This window comes from Eurosta solidaginis, chromosome 4, assembly GCF_040869045.1.
Source record: "Eurosta solidaginis isolate ZX-2024a chromosome 4, ASM4086904v1, whole genome shotgun sequence".
Classification (NCBI taxonomy): Eukaryota; Metazoa; Arthropoda; class Insecta; order Diptera; family Tephritidae; genus Eurosta; species Eurosta solidaginis.
In genome coordinates this window covers 32,520,079-32,537,779 of record NC_090322.1, presented here as the reverse complement: position 1 = coordinate 32,537,779, position 17,701 = coordinate 32,520,079, and the positions used below count along the sequence as shown (strand labels likewise).

Here is a 17,701-nt window from a genome sequence, read left to right as displayed (position 1 = left end):
ATCCCGGTGAGACCTTTGATAACATTACAAAATTGCCTGATGATGATTACGTTGGCGGTTTTCGAAATGGTTCCATCGCAATATGCCAGTAAATGTTTCTTTCTTTTCAGTTTCTCTTAGAAAACATAATAATTGAAATTCAATTATTATAAGCCGGTGTTAAGATCGTGAATTCTTAAATATAAGTATAAACTGAACACACCATTAAACAAACATACATAAAGGCGAATTCTGTTGTAAATGTGAATGTTTACGTACACATATTTACATAGCAGGCTAGGCTATACCGACCGCAAGTATCTTAGGCCGGATTTATAAATGTAGAACACTTTTTCGCTGCAAAGCTATGAAAACGGCAAACCGTTCTATTGTTTTCTTAAGACCTAAACACATTCGACTTCTGCGTCGTTTTGGCGTTTGCGCCGCGTCGACAGCAGCAAACGTCTCAATGGCTATGTTCACAATCCACAAACAACGCAACGGATACACCAAACGCAAAAGGAATTAAAAAACTTACGTTTTGCTGGCGTTGTCAATTACTTTTCTTCTAATTTTGCTCGATTTTATTCTACTTTTAACTATGTATTTGGTAGCAAATTACAAAAATATTACTAAAACAATTTTTATTTAAATTTTTTTAATGACAAAAAATTTATATTTACGTTTCATTCCTTGTGGCAGGAAAATTGTCAGGCCTTAGGGAGTTGGGTGTGGTATAATCTAGAGGGTTCAATTTGGTTATAGGAAATTCTGTCCGAGATAGTCGGGCTGGTGCCATTCCAATAAAAATTTAAAAAATTATCAAAAATGCAATGTGCAAGCAAGCGTTCCGTTAGTATTTTCCTTTCACGATCAGCTGTTTTAGGTAATTCAAATGAGACTTCAGTGTGTTATATCCCAAAAACTATGTTTATTACTGTTTTTATTCAAATTTGAGAACCGCTTGGAGTTAATATTTCGGAAAAGTTAAATACCCTTGGGACATTTTGGTTAACTTTTTCGCGATTCTACTGTATATGTACTTTTCGAGAGCAAAAGAGTAAATTAATAATAGAGATTAAAAATATGTATATCCATCCCTAACGCTGTGGTTGAGGTCGCAATATTGGAAAGCAGTCATTGTTTTCTGAATGAATGATAACGATGGGCTAACGAGTCCCAATCAAGGGCTTGTAAGAAAACCAGTGGAACATATATATTATCCCAAGACAAAATCTATTCTCTAAGGCCATTCTCAACTATCAACATCGATAACATGGCCAAACACCATCGGGGAGTGCTTCTTATATACATAACTCAAAATTGACTTTTTGCCATGTAATCAAATTCCCTGGCCTATTGTGCACTGCTTTGTACGGCTATAGCTGTTGCTTCTTCTTCTGCTGCTGCTGTTGCTACGGTTATAACGACGCTGTCATCATTTAAGCTCTGCCAACGTCAATTAGTGTAAACAGAGCATTCATTGAATGGCAAACATTGTTTACTCAAGAAACCAAATTTATGTATTTCTCTTTAATGCAACACACACTCACATTTATATACACGTTTTGCTTGCATGAGAGCTCAACACTGGCAAAACAATTGAAATTTTCGGTAGATACGAAATACTCGCAGCAACAGTGAATGGAGCACGTGCACAACAAAGCAAATTAAGCAAGAGCTCCAAGCGAGTGGGAGCACACACCAACATATATTTCTCTCCGTTAATGTACATATGTGTTTGTGTGTTTGACAATCAGTTTATATAGTTTGTGTATTTATGCAGCGTCGATTGAAGTGGTAGATTCTTTATTATACTCAGTTGAGCAGAGCTCACAGAGTATATTAAGTTTGATTGGATAACGGTTGGTTGTACATATATAAAGGAATCGAGATAGATATAGACTTCCATATATCAAAATAATCAGGATCGAAAAAAAATTTGATTGAGCCATGTCCGTCCGTCCGTCCGTCCGTTAACACGATAACTTGAATAAATTTTGAGGTATCTTGATGAAATTTGGTATGTAGGTTCCTGAGCACTCATCTCAGATCGCTATTTAAAATGAACGATATCGGACTATAACCACGCCCACTTTTTCGATATCGAAAATTTCGAAAAACCGAAAAAGTGCGATAATTCATTACAAAAGACAGCTAAAGCGACGAAACTTGGTAGATGAGTTGAACTTATAACGCAGAATAGAAAATTGGTAAAATTTTGGACAATGGGCGTGGCACCGCCCACTTTTAAAAGAAGGTAATTTAAAAGTTTTGCAAGCTGTAATTTGGCAGTCGTTGAAGATATCATGATGAAATTTGGCAGGAACGTTACTCCTATTACTATATGTCTGCCTAATAAAAATTAGCAAAATCGGAGAAGGACCACACCCACTTTTAAAAAAAAAATTTTTTTTTTAAGTAAAATTTTAACAAAAAATTTAATATCTTTACAGTATACAAGTAAATTATGTCAACATTCAACTCCAGTAATGATATGGTGCAACAAAATACAAAAATAAAAGAAAATTTCAAAATGGGCGTGGCTCCGCCCTTTTTCATTTAATTTGTCTAGGATACTTTTAACGCCATAAGTCGAACAAAAATTAACCAATCCTTTTGAAATTTGGTAGGGCATAGATTTTATGACGTTAACTGTTTTCTGTGAAAATGGGCGAAATCGGTTGATGCCACGCCCAGTTTTTATACACAGTCGTCCGTCTGTCCTTCCGCATGGCCGTTAACACGATAACTTGCGCAAAAATCGACATATCTTTAATGAACTTAGTTCACGTGCTTACTTGAACTCACTTTATCTTGGTATGAAAAATGAACGAAATCCGACTATGACCACGCCCACTTTTTCGATATCGAAAATTACTAAAAATGAAAAAATGCCATAATTCTATACCAAATACGAAAAAAGGGATGAAACATGGTAAGGTAATTGGATTGTTTTATTGACGAGAAATATAAATTTAGAAAAAAACTTTATAAAATGGTTGTGACACCTACCATATTAAGTAGAAGAAAATGAAAAAGTTCTGCAGGGCGAAATAAAAAACCCTTAAAATCTTGGCAGGTATTACATATATAAATAAATTAGCGGTATCCAACAGATGATGTTCTGTGTCACCCTGGTCCACATTTTGGTCGATATCTGGAAAACGCCTTCACACCACTCCCTTTTAAAACTCTCATTAATACCTTTAATTTGATACCCATATCGTACAAACTCATTGTAGAGTCACCCCTGGTCCACTTTTATGGCGATATCTAGAAACGGCGTCCACCTATAGAACTAAGCCCCAACGCCCTTTTAAAATACTCATTAACACCTTTTATTTAATACCCATATCGTACAAACATATTCTAAAGTCACCCCTGGTCCACCTTTATTGCGATACCTCGAAAAGGCGTCCACCTATAGAACTAAGGCCCACTCCCTTTTAAAATACTCATTAACACCTTTCTTTTGATACCCGTATTGTAGAAACAAATTCTAGGGTCACCCCTGCTCCACCTTTATGGCGATATCTCGAAACGGCGTCCACCTATGGAACTAAGGATTACTCCCTTTTAAAATACTCTTTAACACCTTTCTTTTGATACCCATATTTTACAAACAAATTCTAGGGTCACCGCTGGTCCACCTTTATGGCGTTATCTCGAAACGGCGTGCACCTATGGAACTAAGGATTACTCCCTTTTAAAATACTCATTAACACCTCTCGTTTGATACCCATATCGTACAAACACATTCTAGAGTCACCCCTGGTCCACCTTTATGGCGATATCTCGAAAATGCGACCACCACTCCCTTTTAAAACCCTCACTAACACATTTAATTTGATACCCATATCGTTCAAACACATTCTGGAGTCACCCCTGGTCCACCTTTATGGCGATATTTCGAAATGGCGTCCACCTACAGAACTAAGGCCCACTCCTTTTAAAATACTCATTAACACCTTTCCTTTGATGCCCATAATGTACAAACAAATTCTAGGGTCACTCCTGGTCCACCTTTATGGCGATATCTCGAAACGGCGTCCACCTATGGAACTAAGGATTACTCCCTTTTAAAATACTCATTAACACCTTTCGTTTGATACCCATATCGTACAAACACATTCTAGAGTCACCCCTGGTCCACCTTTATGGCGATATCTCGAAATGGCGTCCACCTATGGAACTAAGGATTACTCCCTTTTAAAATACTCATTAACACCTTTCATTTGATACCCATATCGTACAAACGCATTCTAGAGTCAACCCTGATCCACCTTTATGGCTATATTCCTAAATGGCGTCCACCTATAGAACTATGGCCCACTCCCTCATAAAATACTCTTTAATGCCTTTCATTTGATACACATTCCAGGGTTTCCCTCGGATCATTTTCCTACATGGTTATTTTCCCTTATGTTGTCACCATAGCTCTCAACTGAGTATGTAATGTTCGGTTACACCTGAACTTAACCTTCCTTACTTGTTTATTTTATATTTATCCTAAAAATCGTTTAGATATGTTCAAATTTCACCATATGCTTACGTATATAGCATATATTGTTGTCTGAAAAAATCATAGAGATCGGTGGTATATATATTATATACCCCATATAAACTCTAATTTTTGCCCCCTTTTTACGGCTAGAAGCTTCAAAATTCATCAAATTTCATCAAATAGTTACGTTTACGTCATATATTGTTGAAATACGTGATTCGTAGTCATAGTTTTTACACGTAGACCACAAAAATCCTGAAACTTTGCATCCTCACACAAATTACCTACCTGTTTTTTATTTTATATTTATCTTAAAAATCGTTTAAGTATGTAGATCTGTTCACTATATATTTCTTATCTTATACATCGAATTATTCGGAGATTATGAACGGGATAAGATTATTGTTCAGCCCCATTCATGAAAGGTATGAAGTATTCGGCATAGCCGAAGACAGTCCCGTTCTTACTTGTTTATTTTATATTTATCTTAAAAATCGTTTAGGTATGTAGATCTGTTCACTATATATTTCTTATCTTATACATCGAATTATTCGGAGATTATGAACGGGATAAGATTATTGTTCAGCCCCATTCATGAAAGGTATGAAGCCTTCGGCACAGCCGAAGACAGTCCCGTTCTTACTTGTTTTTATTCTGTTTTTTTCCAAATTTATATTTTACTTTTGCATGCTTTTGCAGCTACCATGTTGTTGTTGTTATTGCTGTATATATGTGAAAGCATTTGGCATAATATGATGTAATCCATGCTGTGTTGCAATTAAATAGCGGTAAGTCGCCATTTTTTTTTTTGCTTTCGCCCGAATGTATCACAATGCACTTTCGGTGAATTTGTAATTTAGATTTGGCGAATTTTAAAGAAAATGCGCGAAAAGGACTTCGTTTGTATATCTTAAGTAATACAATTTTGATTAATAAAGCTAAGTGATTTAATGCCTGTAATGTTAAATGAGGTTAGGACAAATTTGTTGAAACAAAAGTTAGGTTATGTACGATATTTTATTAAACTTTTACGGAGATACCGGAATCGAAATACATATAATTTTTTAAATTTGCTTTTATAATAATTGGAAGTATGTATTTAATGTTGTTGTTGTTGTAGCGACAAGGTTACTCCCGTAGTGTTATCGATGAGATGGTCTTTTGCCGGATACTGATCCAGTACGCTCCGGTAACACAGCACCATTAAGGTGCTAGCCCGACCATCTCTGGAACGATTTATATGGCCACATTAAACTTTCAGGCCATCGCTCCCTCCCCACCACCGAGTTCAATGAGGAGCTTGGGGTCGCCAGAGCCTCGTCTGTTAGTGAAACAGGATTCGCCACGGATAGGTGAGGTTGACAATTGGGTTGGAGAAGCTATTTATTGCGCTGGCAACCTGGAAGGGTTGCGCCACACACCCCTTGAATCTGGTATTTTAGTTGCCTCTTACGACAGGCATACCTACCGCGGGTATATTCCGACCCCTTAACCCGCCGGGGTTGGAAATATGTAATGTGATTTAGTGCCTTTGTAAAATGAGGTTAGAATCGATTTGTTACAACAAAAGTTAGGTTAGGTGCGATTTTTTTTTAGGTCAATCATTGTACCGATTAAAATGTATCGATTAAAATAATACACATTTTACATATACACACGCCGCGTCAGCTTTATATTGGTAGCCAAAAAAGCAATTAAGGCAATAATTTCGCGAAGCACAATATCTAAATTTGTGTTAGAGTGTAAGCAATACCTGGAAATAATTGGGGTAGGACGAAGCATACATCTCTTTATATTGGGTCCCAGGAAATAAAGGAATAGATGGGAATGAAAAAACGCATCATTGGAAGCTTGTGCCGCAGATGTCCTAATAAATTTGGCCGAGATCAAGCGAAGGCGAGAGCTGCACATCATCGACTAAGCAGGAAAGGTGTGGACCAAAACGCGCGGCTGTAAAGTGTCGAAGATCATATGTAGGTCTTACAACCTTAACGATCGGGCATGTTTTTTGCTCGTTCCGTGCTAGCATTTGCCAAGAGGACGGAATCATTTTATAACATAAACAAACTTCTGGTAACACTATCGGCTCATTTAGTTAATGTGAGGTCCTCATGACCGGCCAAATCAATCTAACGTAACCTGCTTTAATATACGCATCGAAAAAATGGGAGACGTCTGTCATAAGATTTTCACATTACAAATGGAACTCACACTTGTACCAAGAGCGCTTGATTCAAAACTTTATGTATTTAAATTAATCAGTCAAAGTCAGCGTCTATCAGAACCAGTTAAGGTGTTCCTAAGTTCTTGAAAGTTATTACCATCACGTTGAAGCGTTTTCAATCAGTTATCTGTTTAGATGTCCAGGCTACTGGGTATTCAACAGTAACTGTTTGCTCAGCATTTCGTTTCTTTCCTTTATTGGAAAGTATTCTCGTTTCGCTGTGTAAATGGTGTTCTGGAGACATCGGAGGACATCCCGTGGCAGTACGTAACGCGGTATTTTGACATGCCTGTAGTTTCATGCAGTGTGTTTTCCGTCAAACTCGGCGACCATATCAGAGGCGCGTATTATAAAAGCGGCCCGCCAATGGCTTTATATATTGCTTTGGACGTTATTTTGTCTTTGGTTCAAGTGCTGCCAGTGAGGATATTGGTAAGCCAAATATTAGGTATTGATCGAATGTCACACGCCATATACGACAATAGGGCAATCAACCCTTTTTTTTGAGGTTCTGTTGAGAAAATACCTTACGAATTTCTCGTGCAATGTCAAATCTTCTTGTTAGTCGTTTGTTGGATAACGAGCCGAGGTGCTCTGGATCTAACACTTGAGGTACTAGCGCAACTTTCCCGGGAACCATTTAATATGACCACGTAGAATCTTCTAGATCATCAGTGGATCCTTTCGTAAGAAAACTCAATTAAAAATTCTATTTTTCATGCCACAATTCTTCCGCAATCGAGTCGCAGACATCCAAAAAAAAGATACTGATCAGTGAATGAGCTCAAGTTTTTTGAAAGGGAGAAAATTATTTTACTTCCTTTCATTTACTTTTTGCACAAATTGTATGCGAGACTAGTATATTGTTATTTCCATTTGTCTTCCTCGTTTCGACTGGTTTTCCAACAATCGCTTTTCTTATTGCTATATTTCTTATGAATGTTTAGCGCCTCAATTTCAATTGCAGCCGCATAAGATCAGCGCCAACGAAGATCGCAAGCATCTCAGTGAATGATTATTTTTTCTCTGAGACTTTTTTCCACAACTACTTTTTGTTGCACTTTTTCTTCCTAGCCCGCTGATTATGTATGTATGTAAGTATGTATGTATTTATGTAGCCAAATCCGCTAGACAAACACAAAGCAAGTTCAAGTGATCGTGATCTTCAGTTTCTGTTGCCGATTGCAGACTTCTCTTAGTTGCAAATGCGGTTTTTCCAGTCTCCTTACTTTCATTTTCTTTTCGTTGATTTAGAAGTTGACAACGTAATTTCGTAGTGTCACGAGGGACTCTATCATTATGTCGGTCTAAAATCAAATATCATAAAATACTATACACTACTAAAAGCGATAAGATTTATAGAAATAGCAACGATAGATTATTTTGTGCGTATTTCATGTATTTGTTGATACATTGAAGTGATTCTTGCGAGTTAATGAACGCATGTGTGATGAACAGTGAAAGGTGTTGGAGAGCTTTTAGTGCACGCAAGTTGAATGCCCGATAAGGTTACCTTGAGTAGTGCATGTAGATGAATTTTACTTATTCTGTGCTCTGCTTGAAGTGCTAATTTTATTACAACAACGTTGATGTACTCTGGTTTTGTAGATGTGTTTGTGTTGTGAACTTAGTATTAGAGCATAGTTTGATAAAGGCAATGTTGTTTTATGTCGGTTGTAGATCGATACGGAAATGCCAAACTAACGATTGTATTAGTAGGAGATGCCCCTGGAATTAGGGTTACAGGTTAGGTTAAACTGGCCGGTTGAAAAAGATCTCACATGGACTATGTCTATAATGTTACCAGCATTTGTTTGAAGACCAAACAGAAAACCCCCAATTTAGTATCAGATCATATGTTCAAGAATACCTCCGTCGTCTTGGCATTTACCAAAACTTTTACTGAACCTAGCTTAATGGCTGGATGCTTGGTCTCACGAGCGCAGGACACGAACACAGAACGTGCTCAACCGTACCTTCCTTTAGCTTGCACTTCTTACATCTGCTGCTACTGACGAGGCCTTAATTGTAAGCATGTGACGCCAGAAGGCAGTGTCCAGTTAGTATGCTTTAAGTCTTATCACTTAAGAGAAATTTTGCATCTTACCATGCTGAGCTCTCACTGTTTCAGCTCAGTGTGAAACTTCGTTGGTCCACTCTGCTTAGATTAATGAATTTGGCTTATACTCTCGTTACTGGGAGTATAAAGAATATGGGCTGTCTTTGCGTGGGCATTCAATCCAGTGTTGCCAAAGCTGCTTTGTTTCCCAGTTGCTTATGGTTTTCTTAACGTGCGTCTTTGTGAGTCCACTGAAGGACTCTCGACCATAGAATACTGATATAGCACGCTGCTTGGTTAGTTAGTATGCCTGTTCATAATATACTAACAAAACCTTGTTTTTAACTCCCAGATCATTTAGAAGTCTTATCTATTCATCCAATAGCTTGAAAGTAGTTTTGTAAGACTGCAATGCACGTAAGGCTACGTGGCTTACCGGCATGATGAGGATATTTCTCGAGGGTAAGTCTCTTTATGGACATTCTCAACAGCAAACTTATATTGCATGGATATCTGCCTGAAAAATAGTGGCGTCGCAGCCCATCCCATTGGTATTGATTCCTTGCAGTTCGGCCCATAGATACCAGCTCCCGCTTTTTCATCATCCATTCATTATTTTGATCCATCAGTGCACCAGAACTCTGAGCCAGTATATGGGTTCCCTGTTCCTTAAAGAGTTCCTAAAGACAAAAGCACGCTTGTAGCCTTACCTCTTTAGGAGCAAACCCTTAAGTCAAATATGGGTGATAGAGTCATAATTGAGCATTGAAGCGCAACCCAGCGACACCGCCACAGCTCATTGCACTCCTGACCTTTCTTATATAAGAGACAACGCTAAGGCCTTTTACCATAGAAAATATACAACAAAAGCAGAACCAATAGAAATCATTATAAAAATTATAGAAGTGTACATATTATTCAGTGGTATACACGGGAGCTGCATATACGCACTGATTTTCTGCGGTGCAGGTAAAGTATGAATACTTTTGATCATTTTTACACTTTAACAATATCGCTGAGATTAGCTTCAAAGTTCGTTATGATGGGTTTTGCCAACAAGTTTCTTCTGGGAGTTACTCAAAATTAGTTTTTCCTCGTTTTCAAATTCGTATTAGGATCTCAAAAGTACATCAGCATTGCACTCATTGAGGGCACTCACAATAAACATAAGTATAAGTGTTAGGGTTATGATCATATTCATGCCTGATCTTTTGGTCTAACCTAAGCTATGGGAAACAAACGGTGTGCACCACTGTAATAGATGTACAGGGGAACACATAAATATGTATGCATACGTCTTTCTATGCACATTGCAGGCAAGATTATTGTTTTTTTGCTTTAACCGGCCTTTGTTTTTATTTAAATTGTTGATTTGCATGCGGTAGTATGTATGTATGTATGTATGTATGTGTATGCCTATCAAAATTAACATTTGACGTAACTTCCTTGTCTGAACCGGCTATGGAAGCGTTGACATCGCATTGACAAACGCAAAAACAGTAATAAATACAAATCAAAGCAACAAAAAATTGTGTTTAATAAATGACAACAATAAATTACTCAGTAAATTGCGATTGCTGCCGAGTGACATAATAAAGTCAAAGAGTCTGCTTAGGTGCAGCTTAAGCAAATCAGCTGTGCTTAGTGGGCATACTGAGTCACATATGTACCTACATACATATGTACATGATACAATAACAAAATATGAAAATATTTTAAATGTTTGAAAAGTATATTACAAAATAAAGCATGCAATCTGGCGACCATTTTCGACTAAAGGCACGATATCGATATCAAAGTATCCACACGATACTCATTTCAAGAATCGCTTTATATATATCGAGTACCCGATGGTATCCAAAAAAGATTCGGTACATAAAATATCGATACCAGAATAGATTGATATGACCGGTCAATAAAGACCTCACTTAGACTGAAAGTGCCATAGTGTAACCAGAATTTGTTTGACGACCAAACGGAAAACCAGAATTAGGTACCACAGGACTTGCGCTATATAATAACTCTGTCCTCTTGGCAAATACAAGAAGTACTCTAGGACCTAGCTAAATACCTGCCTCGATATCTGGCAATTCAATTGCCCCTAGAAACTGGAACACAGAACGTGAGGGTTCGAGGTATTGATAAACGCAATACAAAGCTTTATAGCTTCAAAGCTTCCGTTATCCAATTGTCAACCTCACCTATGCGAGGGGAATTCTGTTACAAATATACATAAATGTATCGTACACATATTAAGCAGGCGAGGCTCTGGCGACCCCAATTTCCCAAGTGGAACTAGGGGGTGAGGAGAGCGAAATGGCCTAGAAGGTTTAAGGTTGTCATATAAATCGTTCCCGATATGGTCGGGCTGGTACTTTAATGGTGCGCTGTTACCGAAACGTACCAGATCTATATCTGGCAAAGTACCATCAACATCGATAATACTTCCCAAAGCCTACGTGGAGTGTCTTTATCGTTAATACAACAACAACGCAGAGCGTGCTCGTCCTCCAAGTCGCTCTTCCTAGTGCGTGTCTGTTTAAAGATAAGAGTAACTGTGTAAGTCCATTGATGTAAGATTTAGACATCTACCGTCGATACATCGATTGATGCAACCTTCTTTGCCAACTAATCGGCCTTTTCATTACTTTCTATCCTTTTATGGCCGGGAACCCAGTAAAGATGTATGCACCAGCCTGAGCGTAGTCTATCCAATGCATCTTTACATTCCAGGATACTTCTTGATGCTTTATTGTGTGCGTTTATTGCATCAATCACCGCCTGACATATTCACGCTACTGCAGCTTAAGCAAACTTCCTCCTAAATTTCTGCTGCTTTCTTCACGTCTGCAGTGATCTTATTTTTGGGTCGACAGATCGGTATCGATATCAACATCAGAAAATAAACATTTCTACCGGAGGTGGCGTTACTAAAACAAATCAAAAGCAAGCTTACTTAAAGCTGGAAGCACCCGCAGCTTATTCGGCATTGCAGAGACCTAACCAGCTTTCTATTTCGTAACTTTGGGTTGGTCAACTCGTACGACACGTCTCTCTGTATGCTCGCTACCTACTAAAAAACATCGTTATAAAAGTATCGAGTAACGGTATCGAACGATAAAAGTATCGACATATTTTAGTGTCGTATCGAAAGTCGTGCCCTACCAACGACCGGCAGCTGCCTGAGCACTACCAACTACAAAAAAATACCGTACAATAACAATAAAGCGCGCCGCTATAACACGCGTCGTTGCCGCCAAACTAAGCATGCAACCGTTTACCAATCACGGGCAACCGTCGCCGCTGCTATTGATTTGACTTTGCAGCCGACTTAATTATATGCCGCTACGATATCACCAACAATAACAACAAAAATAAGTAGCACCAAGCAAAGCAAAATTACAAAAAAAAACACGAATAAGCTATCGTGTGCAGACATGCATCTGTGTGGGTGGCAGCTATGCAAACAAATTTTAAGTATCTATTGGTGCAATTTGCAACACCAACCAACGCACGCGCCAAACTATTCGTTGCATTCGTTGCTTTTTTTAAGTTCGCTTGAGCACTTATTTACGCCGCGGGGGAGGTCATGAATGCTTTAGAACTACAAGCTTGCCGGTAAATTAATTGAAAATCCCGCATGTGTGCATTATACTTAAATGCGCTATTAAATAATAATAAGGAAATGTGCTTAAACAAAAAACCAAAAAATAAAGTTTTATCTGACTTTTTCATTGACACACAATTTCTTCTTGAAATATCTTGAGCTCTTCTTTCAAAAAATTAGAATTTAGGCAACTTCAAGGTTTCTTGTCGTATGTTCCAAGCAATTTTTTTGCCGACACGTTTTTAGGCTATTGGTTACCAGAAATCAAATTAATTATTATAGCATTCTCACAATAGCTCCCGAGAGTAAACTCGGCCAGCAACGGGAGTACTGAGCTGCTTGAGCCGCATGTAAGATCGCCCGGGCCTTGCCTCGTAAATGACAGTCAGAAGCTTCTACCACTTGCGTGAACTTCTAAATACGGCTCCACTCCACTGATATGTATATAGAGATGAAACTTGTTGCTTTCTGAGAATGCGCGAAAAGGTTCGTTTTTCATAACATGAGCCACACTGATGCCATCATATTTGAGCATTTTAAAAAAACGTTTGGGTGTTTTGTAACGTAGTCGAATGGGGTATCCGAAGACACGTATTTACGTCAGAATTAATATAACGAAGGCGAAAATTAAAGAAGGATGTTCTGCGCAGATATTCCTTGGCTTTGGGAAAAAATATATCATTATCTTTAAGGACTTGAGCTCGTCTCGGCCCTACGATCTTAAAAATCAATAGACCAATAAAGCAACAACCAAGTTTGCCTTGAGCTCGATTCGAATACACGATCTTACATGACAATAAACCGATAAAGCAACAACAAAACAATTATCTTTAAAACCACTGCAAAGTTTTCATACGCCCTGAAGGTCTGCATATTGAAACACAATAAACTACCAAACTGTCAACTGTTGAATGCTGGTATTTGAAAACATCCAGTAAAAAGTACGTTTTGCTCCCTGTTAAATCTTCATTTTGAAATACAATAAACGTTCCAAATGTCATCGCTGTTATGCTTGCATTTGAAAAGGCTAAATTGCATTCGAACTTAAAGTGGTCTTTCTGCATTCTGGTAGAGCTTAATTTAGAACACAATAAATTTCCCCAACTGTCATATAGAAAGCTCTTTTTTGATTGAACACACTGAAATACATCCATTCTAAGATAGGCTGCTCTGATTTTTGTCACATCTTTCAAACAAAATAAGTTTCCAAACTATTACATATGTGTATATCAAATGCTAAGAAAAGTGATATTAGCTAAAGTTTTTTATTGAAAAGAATGTTTGCCATTAGCATGTTTCTTTACGAAAACAGATTTATCAGCTTATAGGTATTTACGTGGTTATATACAATGCTCTTGACACTTACCTTAACTGTTTATCCGCAGGCAGCATCTTCAACCAAATGCGTCATTTTTCGTTGATTTTACACAATATATTCAAGCAAATGCAGAAAATTTTCGTAGAACAAAGAAACAACAAACACTTTACAACTCACATTTATTGAATGCCATATTTTGTGTTATTATATTTATGTATATATCCTTTTTTTTGGCTAAGCAATTTATTTTATTAAATTTCGTTGTAATAAAATGATGTATAAAACGGAATTATTTGTTATTAATATTTTGTTGTGTAATTTTTTAACAAATATTTTCTTAGCAAAGAATTGTTTAAATTCGCTTTTGCAACACTTACTTGTGTGAAACACTTCTCATGCACTCTTGAAATTTACATTCTTTGTTGTAATTTTTACAAAGTTGCACTTTTCACTTGAGCATTCTTTATATTTGTTTATCTCGTTGTTTTCTTTTTTGCTTCTTAAGCTTTTGTTAATTGAAACTCGTGTACATATTAATTAACGAGTTGTTTGTTTATTTTTTTGTATCTTATAGTCGTTTGTTTGCGTTATCTTTTGTTTAAACTTTTTACCACCTTTCTTTATCGTTTTCAAGATGCAGCTTTTTGAAGTTTTGTAATTTCTTGGAATAATTGCATTGATTTTTAATATGTTTTGTTTGGTTTTATGTCGTCTATAGTAATTTTTTTATATTATTTGTCTAATGCTATTTATCGTATACGTAATATTATTTTAGTTTAAGTTTTCTTTACAAGCAATATTTTGAAATACTTTTCATATAATAATAGTGCGAGAGTTGAACACAATTGGGGTATCATAGATTTTGCAATTTACAATTTTTGGTTTAAACTTAAATTTTTTTACTTTTCATTTTATGGCTTAGTGGTTATTTTTGAATGTACTTATATAAATATTTTTAATTTACTTTTATTTACAATTTACACCTTAATATAAAACACTTTTAATTGCCTCGAAGAAATTGTTTGCAATTTTCCTTGTGGCAGCGCTAAAACTGAAAAGAAAGAGGGAAAAACTAATTTAAAAGTCATAATTTTAAATGATAACAGTATGTTCTTCAAGAAAAAAATTCTAAATCATAGTTTAATGCAGTGCTCATTAAAATTTAAACTGTGACTGTATTGGTAAGAGTATTATTGTAAGAACAGTGGTGATTTAGTCGGTGATTTACGGGCAGCGAGGCGGAACATATGCACGTATATTTGTTAACACTCAAAAAATATTTTGTAAATGTGCTATAAAATGGTATAAGTACATAATATTGCATAGGTGAAGGCGGATAACTATTTCATTAGCTGATAACCTCTGGTTTAATGTCATATTGGTGGGTTTCACTTATCTTGGTAAGATCAATTTGAGATCAAATAAGCAATAAACTATTTTTATATTATAATCAATAAACTATTTTTTAGCCGCTATAGTAGTTTGTATACGGAAAAGCGTATTTCCCATCCTTCATTTCTAAAAACTTATTCAAATTAAAAACCTTGATAGTTGTTAGAGTATATTGAAAATGTTTACTATTGATTTTGTAGAAAAAAGTATTATGAAGTGTTCAGACAATAACGGGTTGACTTGCAGAGGTACCTATATTTGTAGAAATTTTAGGATGGACAAGAATGAGAAGGAAAATGGAGGATAAAGTAGACGAGAATGGTAAAGAGAGATAAGTCCCTCTGAGAGTCACTTCACCAGTTTTTGGGCAGGAAAAAGTACACTAGTTTTTCATAAAAATATGTGATTCAAAAAGTACTTACATCTTAAAAAATTATCCTTTTGTCAGCTAAAAAGTCTTGGTTCATGCTACAGCTTTATTGTTTTTGTTGTTGTTGTTTTGCAAACCGATTTTTCTTTAATTGCTGGTTTTTACTATAACTTTTTATGTTTTTATCAATGAATTTATTTTTGTTTCACCACTTCTTATGAGGCTTTGCTGTTTTAACTTTCGGTATTTCCAATCATATTTTTACCCCACACTTAACCTTTACACTAGTCTTCAAATTCACCTCATTGATTTTACACCACAGTACACATTTGGTTTTGGTTCTGCCTATTTTGGCAGCCATTTTGCATTATTTTCGTGTATATTATATATAAAATTTTCTTTCTTCTACGCATTTAGTTGCAATTTGGCCACTTTTTTTTAATGCAAAACCATTTGGATTACAAGCTGCGTTTGATAAATATTTTTGATACACTGTGTGGTGAATATAATTGTGGCTGATGTGAGATGCCAGCTGACGAAAACTATACGCTACAATTAAAATTAGAGCAATTTTTGCTACTTTTGTCGTTTTTTAGAGCTTTTAAGCTTTAGGAGTGTTTGGAAAAATTTTTCAAAAACACTTGCTGTTTTTTTTTTCAATTTAAGAGTGTTTGCAAAATTTTTCAGAAACACTTTTCAACAATTTTTGCACTTTGCTTGCGAAAAAATTTTAAAAATTTTATTTTACTTCAAAACTTTTCTGAAGCACTTCTTTTCTGATAATCTTGATTGTGCATCCCAGAATTTTTTTATTTTTATTTCTTTGTAATGAAACTGTTACAGTTTAGATATATATTTTTTAGCTTTAATAATTTTCAGATCGCGGGTTCGAATCGAGCTCAAGGCCTAACAATAATTTTTTATCATTATTATTGTTATGATAAATTTTTTCTTAATTGAAAAAATTTTTAAATTAGAATAGAAGAAAGAAAAAATTTTTTTTTTTTTTTTTTTTTTTTTTTTTTTTTTTTTTTTTTAGACAACTGCCAAAGCTCGTTGTATAGATCCATTTCGGGAACTGCTAAATTCCTTCATCGGCAACGTTTAGGCGCCGCTGCTATAACCATTCAGCCACCACAGCGGTGGCTGAATGGTTATAGCAGCGGCGCCTAAACGTTGCCGATGAAGGAATTTAGCAGTTCCCGAAATGGATCTATACAACGAGCTTTGGCAGTTGTCTAAAATTTTTTCTTTCTTCTATTCTAATTTAAAAATTTTTTCAATTAAGAAAAAATTTATCATAACAATAATAATGATAAAAAATTATTGTTAGGCCTTGAGCTCGATTCGAACCCGCGATCTTAAAATCAGTAGGCCGATATAACAACAAAAATTTTTAATAATTTTCTTTATTTAAATATTTTTGCATTTGCCCACTTTGTGCTTGTACTGATTTTCTTTAAATTTTGGTGACTTCTTGCTTTTTTTTTTTTTTTTTGTTAATTTATTCTAGTTTTTGGTTTTTTTTTTTTCAATATTTAAAAACTATTTCACAATTTTTTTTCATTTGTTTCTTTTTTCAACTAATTCAATTTTTCATTTACTATTTATGTAAATTCAATACATTTATTTCAAATCAAATTTTCAAAATAATGCCAACGAAATTGTGCCACTAAAAATTTTTTCTTTTGCCCTTACTTTAAACATTTGTTTTACACTTTTTTTGTCACCTCTCACCACAATTTTTTTAAATTGAATAGATTTATTCGAAATTTAAACCTCAGTATTTATTTTTTTATTTGCGTATAAAGTTTGTTTGTTTAAGAATTGGTCTGGTCACCTCGTTGGAAACGATTTCGTGATATTTAAGAAATTTTTTTACAAACTTTTACTGCACAAAAATTTGTTTGTTTAAAAATTTGCATTGTTACCTCGTAACGATTTTGTTATGCATACTTCACATTTTTTATACAAATTTTGACTGCACTTATTTGTTAAATTTATTTCTTGGAATCTCAAAAGATTCAGAAAAATGAGCGATTTGTATGTACAAATTACATAATTTCTGTCTACTTGATTTTGGCGTGCACTTTAGACACTAAAAGGCTTTATGCTGCATCTTCAATTCAGATTTTTTTTTTTTTTCAATTTCAAAATATCTACAATTTTCTTCGCCTTTTTATACAAATTTTTCACTTTTATCGTATTAACCTCACACTTTTTTAATTTCACATAAAAGTTGCTG

The 17,701-nt window shown here is 35.5% G+C and overlaps 1 protein-coding gene across 1 annotated transcript in view; it reads right to left on the bottom strand.

Annotated features, from left to right (window-relative positions):
- LOC137249554 (uncharacterized) overlaps positions 1-16,353 on the bottom strand; it is a 404,307-nt gene extending 387,954 nt beyond the window's left edge. Inside the window, exons 1-2 of the mRNA XM_067781183.1 lie at positions 15,509-16,353; positions 13,743-14,745 (exon numbers count right to left, since the gene is read on the bottom strand). Of these exons, the coding sequence (XP_067637284.1) occupies positions 13,743-13,768 (26 nt within the window). The 5' untranslated portion in view covers positions 13,769-14,745; positions 15,509-16,353. The remainder of the gene's footprint in view (positions 1-13,742; positions 14,746-15,508) is intronic.
- Between the last annotated feature and the right edge of the window lie 1,348 nt (positions 16,354-17,701).